Here is a 10140-nt window from a genome sequence, read left to right as displayed (position 1 = left end):
TCAGTCCAGTGTTCCCTACTCTCTTGGGACATCAGGCTTTTGTCTTAAAACAATGTCTCTACACTTAAGTTAGTTTCTGGCAAATATAGTGAAACACCTACCCTGTTGCAAACACAGCCGATACTGTTTACTGTAGTTATGTTACATTATTAAAGTCAATGTGTAGTTATACTGTTTCATTTGCCAACCACCTTTACAGTGAGTGAACTCAGTCATCTAGAGCAGGGTTGGTAAACACAGATATGTTCATTTAGTTTAAAATTGAAGCCAGGCATGGTAATGTACACCTGTAATCCCAGCATTGGGGAGGCTGAGGCAAGAGGACCACCTCATGCAGTTCAAGGCCATCCTGAATTACGTAGTAGAACATGTCTCAAAAAAGTCACTCCCACCCCCAAATAAATTTGAGTTATTGTTACGTAGTTGTAGATTCTGTGGCCTAAGATAACTCTATATGATCTGGCCTGTTAACAGAAAAGTTTATTTACCTTTGCGTAGACATACATCATATATTATGGTAGCTAGTAGAAATACATTGTTGGATGTGGTCTGGTTGAGTACTTAAAATGTGCTAGTCTGAGTTAAGATGCATTGTAATTTAAAATACACATCAGATTTGAAATATTTACTTGCCTCTTTGCTTTTTTAATATGGCTCATAGGATTAAAAAACTTTTTTTTTTTTTTTTTTTTGATAAAGGGTCTTGCTATATAGTTCAGGCTAGACTTATGCTCATTATGTAGCCCAGGCTGGCTAACCCTTCTGTCTCAGCCTCCCAAGAACTGAGATTACAGACATATGCAACCATACCTGGCTGACAAATTGAGATTATGTAATGATTTATATTATACTATTTCCATTAGACAGAACTGATCTAGAGTGTAATTGGTAAGTAGATAAAAGCTCCCTTTAGACTCAGGTTTTAAATAGTATAAAGCAATGAATACTTGACATTTATTTTTTATCTTTAAGCTTGGCATTTAGAGGCATTTGACTTGGGTTCAAGTCTCAGCAAACTCAGTAAAGCCCCGTAGTATATTTTTTTTCCAGAAAAATCTTTCTAGCTTATGTTCACTGTAATTTTTCTGTATCATTTGAACTTCAGCCCTAATGTATTTTTTTCTTTTGTTGTGCTGGACATCAAACCAAGGATCTTGTGCCTGCTCTGTAAGCACTGTACTGTGTAGCTATATCCCAGCCCTTCAGCTCAAATATTGACTTCCTCTGCAAAAGCTCCCCCAACCCCACCCCTGCTTCGCACTCTCATAGCCTTTCTGTGTATTGTAAGCTTCTGCTTATGTATTTCTCCTGAGATATATAACCTAGTGCCCTGCATTTACAGGATTTTTATTTAATGAGTGAGCACATAAACTGAATGAGAAATGGTACCAATGCAATGAGCTTGGTTGTCCTCCCTCCCCCCCCAAGTAACATTGGCATTGAATTTGTGTAACAAAAACACAGGATTGTTACAGGGAACAGATTTAGTGGAAATCATCAAAGAACCAGCCCAATTGGTAAAGTGTAACTCTCTGGGGCTGGTCTTGTAGTACAGGTTTGATTACTCTTTGCATTTTAGCTTTTCCTGGAAACTTCACTGTAATGGTACAGCACATTCAGTATTGATCACTTTCACTTGCCTTAAAGATTAGTTATGTGAAGTATATGCTGCTTTTTTTTTTTTTTTAAGGCAATAAAATGTGTAATTTTAGAAAGATCTTTAAAACTTTTCCAAATAAGAAGTTTGTTTTGTTTTTGAATTTTTTGAGGCATGGTCTTGTTATGTAGGCCAGGCTGGCCTGGTTGGGCTGAAGGAAGTCCTTCTACCTCAGCCTTCTGAGGGTTGGGTGGCAGGGTGCACTGCCATGCCTAGATAAAAGTGGAATATGGTTTTTAGCTACTGAATTTAACTACTGAATCTCCTTAAATGCCCGAGGGGCGTGCTTCTTGAAGCCCACTCTGTGGATGCGCTTGTGAATGTTGATTGTGTATTCTTGGGTCACCACCTCGTTGATGGCAGAATGGCCCTTCTTCTTCTCGCCACCCTTCTTTGCAGGAGCCATTCTGCTGGGCCCAAGTTGGAAAGGAAAAGCCATGAAAATTATTGTTGGTAGGGCTGATTTCTTGAAATTCAGTTAGGAATAACAAAATCTTAAGGATTAATCAGGTTCTTTTAGTTTTCTTTTTTTTCTTTTTTGTATTTTTAGGGAAGGGTCTACAGGATGTTCAGGATCTCACTACTAGATTGGACTTGATATGATCCGCCTGTTTACAGCCTTCCAAGAGCTGGGATTACAGGGGCCTGCCGCCACGCCCAGTTGCATGCCACCACGCCCAGTTTCAGTTGCTATATCAGCATGCCCTGGGGGCGCTGCCAGCCAGGCAAGCCCCAGGCTCCAAACGCCTGGCTGATGTTTACTGTTGCCGCCACTTGTTTCTGACTTGTCTGCCAAGGATGAAGGATGTAGTCTTACGATTCTTAGTTTTAGATGTTGTCCTGTTAGACTTCTCAAGTTTGGACAGGCCCGAGGAGTCACCCTTCTGTAATGTGCTCTGTGTGCTGTTCAGACCTTGTGTGGCTGTCTGCGTAGAACTCAGGGTTTTAAACATTTGTCAGGAATCTGTGCATCACTCATGTATCCCTTAGTTCTAGTTTCGTTTTTCTGTGTAGATATGTACCAGTTTTCAATAAGTTTAAAATATAATTTGCTTTTTAATATTTTACTCAATATCTTTAGTAATCTTAATGGTAGGAACTACTCAGGGAACCTAGATTCTTATACTACCGGAATTGGATCTTTGGCATTGTGTGATTGATGTAGTTGTCCTGACTGTATGTTTATAGTTTTGTTGCTTTTTTGTTAGTATTTTTATGTGTAAATTTCCTTCTGCTTATTTTGCCTATGCATTATTTTTAAGGGCTTTGGTGACAAAAGCCCTTTTGTGGTTGTACTGTTTGTTAGTTTACCTAATCCTTTTTGTATTTAGTTGGTTTCAAAATTAATGATTTCAGTAGTGCTGCTAGGTAGCTATATCTGTTAACCTAAAGCTTAATTTTTTATTTTAAAGGGAAAACAATAAAAAGAATACCAGATTTCAAAACAAGATAACAGATTAACAATGTTTAATAAATTCCGTATTATCTTCAAAGTAGTTGCTCAGATTATAAGATACAAAGGTAAAAAATTGATCAAGCCATATAAGCAGAAACCTTTCTTTTCAATGAACAAATAAAAATTAGAAGTCTAATTATCTTCAAGTAGTGTAACTATCATATATGTACATATATACATATATATATTTCTTTTTTTCTTTTTCTGCTTTCCCCTACCCCAGTTGTTCTTTCATTTTGAATGTTTTCTTCCCATTTTACAATATGTTATATATTTTGGATCTTACTTGTTCTTCCATTTTCTTACACTAGGGAGACAGTATTATATTTACACTTGACCATTCTCAGAACTGAAATAAATCAGACTTGCATGTGTAAAGCTTGCTTTTTTTCTTCTTCCCTTAGGTCAAATTGACATAAAACAGTTGATAGCAAAGAAGAGACAATTGGCAGCAGAGGCAGAGGTAAGCAGCTTCTTTTAGAAACACAGATGTGAAGTTTTAGGAAAACTGCTTTGTTCAGTAACATTTACCTTTCTCACCAGTTGACATTATCTTGCTAGGGAATAGGAAAATAAAATCTTTGCCAATTTCTCATGCTGTGTAAGAATATTCTTTGCCCTTATCTCCTATCTTATCCTTCATAGCCATATGCTTGTACTTACTGGCAAGTGCATTGTATTGAGGGCTGAAATAGTTGTGTGTATGAATGCTGTATGAAGATTTTATCATGATTCATCGTAGATGGACCTCCAGTAAAGGGTGAATCTGATTCTACAAGTAGATTCCTTATCAGAGAAATAGGAATTACATATATATATATATAGTCATTTCAAATGGATTATAAGTTCGACAAGTCATAATTCGTCTTGTCTTTAGGAAATTTTGGAGGAAAAAGTACTTTTGGGTGGGAGTGGCATGAGGGTGTTGTTTGAACACAGGACCTTCACACAGAGATACATTCTGAACACTGAATTCTATGCTCAACCTTTTTTTTTTTTTTTTCATGAGACAAGATCTAAGATAAAAATTAACTAGGCCTAAACTTGTGATCCTGCCTCAGCCTCCTAAGTCCTAGGATTATAGGCATGTGCCACCGGACCTAGCAAAGGAGACTAAAAAATTATATATCTGAGTGCAGATTGACCTCAGATCTAAGGCAGTTTCCCCTTTTTCCAATGAGATGACTTCCAAAATTGATCACGCTAAATATGTAAATATCCAGTGATATAGGTGGAACAGACCTGTTTTAGTTATGTTTACTTATGTACATTTGTGCATGCACATACGCTTTTACTTCAATTGGCTAAATTTAGGAAATTTTAAAGTATTACCTAAAAGAAAGTAAGATTGTTTATATTCACTTTGATATTGGTGTTTTTGTTATTACCAGAGCTAGTTTTTCAGTTATCTTACAAGGCCAAAGGCATATCATTTTCCCTTTCATCTAATCTGTTTGAAATATAGCACTTTTTGAGTTTAGAAATAATGTCACTGGAAATATGAGAACCTATTTGCTTAACATTAAGGGATTGCTCTTTCCTCTGTCCTGTTGTACTTTAATGTCTACAACACAGCCATGTAGTGTATTGCTTTATAAAGTGTATTTAGAAGGTGCATTTGTGAGTTTAGACTCCTACTTAAAAAGACATTACATTTTATTCATTTCTTTTTCCTGATTACATTAGGGTGCCTATGTAAACATCTGAAACTACAGTGACCAAGGTCATTTCTGGAGAATGTCTTCTTTGATTATCACTTTATTGTTCAGTTATAAAAGACGGCTTAGAATTATTAGGTAAACTGTTTCCATACCCCAGGCCTAGGGATTTTATGTAGGGCCTTCACACTAAACTACAACCCTAGACCTATTTTTTTTTTTTTTTAATTTTGAGATTAGGTCTTGCTGAGTTGCCCAGGTATAGCTCAGACTTGCAGTTCTCCTGCCTCAGTGTCCCAGAGTGCTGGGATTATAGGTTTGTGCCACCATGGCTGGCTGTTAGTAGGCTTTTTTCTTTTTCTTTTTTGTGGCACGGGGAAGTGAACTCAAGACCTTCTGCTTGTCAGGCAGACACTTATGCGACTGAGCTATCTCCCTGGCCCCAGTAGGCATTTTTTGGGGGTTGTTGTTGAACCCAGGGCTTTGTGCCTGCAAGGCAAGAATTCTACTAGTATCACTGAACCACATCTCTAGCCCTTAGGCTCACTCTTTTCTTTGTTTCTTTTCTTTCTTTGAGACAAGGTCTTGTTTTGTTTTGTTTTGTTTTGTTTTTTGAGACAGGGTCTTGCTGTGTAGTGCAGGCAATCTGTGAACTCACGTAGCTCAGGCTGGCCTCAAACTCAAAGAATACTCCTGCCTCAGCCTCCTAAGTGGTGAGATTACAAGTGCATGCCACTGTGTCCAGCTGGCAGTTTCTATTTATCTGAGTGATTAATTTATAATTTTGGCTAAGAAATAAATATTTAACATACTGGTGAGCTACATCCCCAGTCCTAATTTTTAAAAAAATTTTTATTTTTAATGTATTTCATATAGGGTCTCACTATGCAGCTTGGACTTACAGTGATCCTTCTGTTTTCAGCCTCCCAAGGACTGGGATTACAGGCCTGTGCCACCTTCTGGTTTCTGTGGCCGGCTCAGCACACCCTGGGGGCGGGGCTGGCATGGCATGTGGTGCCAGGGATGGAACCCCTGGTCCCTGCGCTTACCTAAGCAGGTGCTTAGTCTGCTGAGCTATCTTGCCAGCCCTCCTATCCCTAATTTTTTTAGTATATGTGGTACTGAATGGAGCACTTAACCTTACAAATGTAATGATTAAAATGCTCATTTTTGTGATTTACTAGTGTTTATGACCCATTCTTCATTCAGGCAGGACACCTAGGTTTGTTTCTAGTTCTGTCTATTCCCTTTTGCTTCTCCTTTCCCAGCAAGAACACAAACAATACTGTGCTCTGTTTGTAAAGGAGAGTTTCAAATAGGTGAAGAGTCTGTCTGTTCTGTCATTTCTATATATTCTTAGGATCCAGGGTCAGGGTTTGTACCTGTGTAGGTGGGGACTTATAGGCTTAGGTGCTATGGCAGGTGTGTGCTGGATATGGAGCCCAGGTGCTTGTGGCAAAGAGAGAACCATTTATTAAAATTAATCATCAGTGATTTCATATGTGGAGGTGCCACGTGAGGATTCTTGTTTTTCTAATGAATGTCATAAGAGCTTGCAAACAGTCTTAGGGTGGTGCGGAATTTCAGTCTTCAAGGTTAAAAAAAAGAAGCTGACTAGAATGGGACAGGAAATTTAAATTTTCAGAGGAGCCTCCTGAGTCATCATCAGTAACTTAGTGTGCAACTTATGAATTATTTCAGAAATCATCAGTTTGATAACCTAAGAAAAATACAGTTTGGCATTATGCCTTCCTGATTGCCAAATACAAGTTGATGTCATAAGTCCAAGTCATAGTGAGTTATAGGCAAAGCTGTTTTCCTTAAGCATACCCAAAAACTCTGTGGGCAGTTTTTGTAGTGAAAAATCTCTGAAGTGAGTAAGAGGAACATTTTGCCATAGAGAATTACAGACCCAAAGGGAAAAGGGCTTGTGGAGTGGGAAGCAAATGGGGGACGATGAGGAGGAGACAGTAAGAAAAGTGAAAGGGGAAATGTTTCAAGGGTCTAAGTTTAAACTTTATGAACAGGGGAAGTTTTGAGCTGGGTGTAATGGCACAAGGCTGCCTGTATTCCCAGCATTCTGGGAGGCAGAGGCAAGAGGGTTGTCAGCCCGTTCAGCCTAGCCCGGGCAGCTTAGTGACTTAGTGATGGCATCTCTAAAAGTGTGTATCTGCTTTATATATTAATGAATAAATTTAATGTGTATTAAATTCCTTTGGTAAGTTAGGATTAGGAGGAGAAAAACAATTTTAGGCAAGGAAAAAGTAGGTGAGGGAAAGGTGAACATTAGTTTAGCTAGCTAGCATTGTTATGTATATTGAACAAGTGATAAGGAAAGCTGTGAAATTGTACAAGATATTCCTTGCTATTATGGGAGGTACTGGGCTGAACAAAGGTATGGATTTAGCATGCTGCACTGTATTTTGGGAATAATACTTGATTCAGACAGCACCTGTTCCTCTCTGTTGGAACACCAGGGAGAGAAAGAAAAACAGTTAAAAATTGAGGCTAGATTGTAAAGAAATTTTTTTTTACTTTGACATTTTCCATTCGTGTAGCTCCTTCTACCTAAGATTTTCTTTTAACTTCATACCTTTATCATATAAAATAGTGTACTATAGTCTTCAAATTCTAGTTTTCAGTCCTACTGTTTTATACAGTTTTTTAAACTTCCCGCTTGAAATGTTCGCCTCTTCTATAATCCCAAGGCCTTATGTGTGCTGAACATGTACTCTACCACTGAGCTATACCCTAGCCCTACCATTGTTTATTAGTTGGAACATTTCAGATGTCCAAGTTCAGGATAGTTTATAAAAGTTTGGAAACAACAAAACCAGACAAGACGCTATTAAAATCTTAGTTTTCTAACCTGATTATATGGGTATGTGTTACGGTTTGTGTCCAGGTGTCCCCCCCAAAGCCTCATGCCGTCATGGGGCAGCTTCTGCAGTTTGTGATTGATTATTGTGGGTGTGGATGCTGCACCTGCCCTGGGGCAAGTAATTTGCATTACAGTGTAAGATGGGAAGAGAAGCTAGCTACTTGAGCTGCTGCTACTCCCTTGTGCTCTTGCTCTTTGCTGCCACCATTAAAGGTTGCTTTTTGCTATGTGCTGCTCTGCCACGGACCCAGCTGAATATGGACTGAAACCTCCAGTAACTGTGAGCTAAATAAACCTTTCCTTCCTTCATTTTGGGTATCAGGTATTTGTCCTAGCAACGAGAGAAGAGTAACTAAGATAGTAGGTAAGAGAAAGGGACTCTAAATAGAGTTCTTTTCTGAGGCAGTGTTTTACTAGTACTTCATGTACATGATCTTGCTCACTTAAATTATCTCAGTGTATAAGAGGTGGTGTTTTCTTGTTTGGATTTGTTATTGGATTTTGAACCCAGGGTCTTTACACTGAGCTATACATTCCTCCCATCTCCTTTAGATTTTTATTTTGACATAGGGCCTTTTGAGGGGGGGTACTGGGAATTGAGCTCAAGGAGCTCATGCTAGGCACGACAGAGGGTCTTGCTAGTTCTCATCAAGTTGGAGTCACATTTGCTGTCTTTCTTCCTCAGCTTCCCAGAGTGGGGATTACAAGGCATATGCCAACGTCACTTGCTTAGCTAAGAGAGATCTTTAAGTTGTTACAGTTTTTGTTACTGTTTTGCTTTATTAGTAGACATTTACTAACAAAAAATCCCCTTGATTTTTAAATTAAATTAAATTAAATTATTATTATTATTATTATTATTTTGTATTTTAGGGAAGGGTCTACAGGGTGTTCAGGGTCTCACTACTAGATCAAACTCATAGTAATCCACCTGGTTATAGTCTCCCAAGAGCTGGGATTACAGGTGTGCGCCGCCACGCCCAGCCCGTCTCAGGGTGCCCTGGGGAGTGGGGCCTGCACGGCAGGCTCAGGGATCGAACCCCAGGCCCCTGCACCTGCACCTGCTTGCAGGTACTTTAGTTGCTGGCCCTTAAAAAAATAACTCAAGGTGATAGTATGTATGTGAACATTGTTCAGAGCCATAAAATTTGCTTCATTTTTCACATACTAATTTCATTCTCTTTCAAGGATTTTTAAAACATTATAAAAATCAAGGCAGGAATATCATTTGTAATTTGATGTTAGCCTCCAACTGAGTTGTTACATCTTCATTGGTTGTTCTAATCTTTAAGGTGAGACCATTGAAAGTATAACTGTCTTCAAGGTCCCTTTTAACATAAATGCCTTATGGCACCATCATATAACTAAAATTTATGCTCAGAATTCATTGTTCTGTATTGGCAAGGATATGGGCAGCCTGTCAAGTCTTAGTGGGCATTGTTTTCATCTCCACCAACTAGAGTTTCAGGTAAGATGTATTAGGTCTAGTTGAATTTGAATTTTAGATAAACAATGAATATTTTTTTAAGTGAGACATACTTAGGTTTAAAATTGTTTACGTGAAATTCAGATTTAATTGAGTATCCTATATTTTTATTTTCTGTCCAACAATGTACAAAAAATTCTCTTTGAAAATTTATTTTTGTATGTAGAAGTGCTCATGTTAAGGAAAGGTTGAAAAAGGTGGACAGTTACAATCTCTTAAGTCTGAGGGGAAGTGGAATGATGAAGATGACCTTAGTGGGGCTGTATAAAATTGGAACTCTTGAGTCATCACCTTTTGAAATTTCTATGATTGTGTTGTAAGAAGTCATAAAGGATCTTAGAATACTCTTAGGGAGATTTCTTTTTTCTTTTTTATGTACTTAGAACAGGGTCTCACTTGTCTGATCAAACTCCTAGTGATCCTCCTGTTTTTAGCCTCCCAAGCCCTGGGATTACAGGCTTGTACCACCGCGCCCAATTTCAATCCCTGTCTCACTGCGACCCAGGGACTGGGCCGGCAAGGATGAAACCTAGTCCTTGCACCTGCCTATGTAGGGACTTTAATCTGCTGAGCTATCTCGCTGACCCTTAGGGAGATTTCTGGTGAAGTTGTGATCAACTTAAATTAATAGATAAATTTGCTTTATTTTACTATTTTTTGTTTTGGTTACAAATAGCAGAGACCTACTTTGGTTTATTTAAGCATGAGAAAAAATGTATTAAAATATATTAATCCATCTCATACTTAGTTCGTAGAAGTTGAATGCGCAAGCTCTCACAAAAAGAGTTTAAGTATTTCTGGATATTTCATTTAACAAGATTTCTCATTAAATGTTTCCAGGTTTAGCACTTTAGACTTATGGGACAGAGAATTTGATTTTGGCTAAAATGATATGGTTACATAGTACATCCCTGTCCTTACCTCTGAGGATGATCTCCAAAGAAAATCGAACATATGGAAACGTATCAGTGTTTGTAGAACTTTTATTTATTATTATTTTTT

At 38.2% G+C, this 10140-nt stretch overlaps 1 protein-coding gene across 1 annotated transcript in view; it reads left to right on the top strand.

The window, feature by feature from the left end:
* The window catches only part of Soat1 (sterol O-acyltransferase 1), a 61556-nt gene that overhangs the window by 24595 nt on the left and 26821 nt on the right, over positions 1-10140 (top strand). The window contains exon 3 of the mRNA XM_023703605.1: positions 3518-3576. Within this exon, the coding sequence (XP_023559373.1) occupies positions 3518-3576 (59 nt within the window). The remainder of the gene's footprint in view (positions 1-3517; positions 3577-10140) is intronic.

This window comes from Octodon degus, unplaced genomic scaffold (assembly GCF_000260255.1).
Source record: "Octodon degus isolate 3935 unplaced genomic scaffold, OctDeg1.0 scaffold00176, whole genome shotgun sequence".
NCBI lineage: Eukaryota > Metazoa > Chordata > Mammalia > Rodentia > Octodontidae > Octodon > Octodon degus.
Note: the sequence above shows the minus strand (reverse complement) of the source record. Positions and strands in the feature narration are given on the sequence as shown.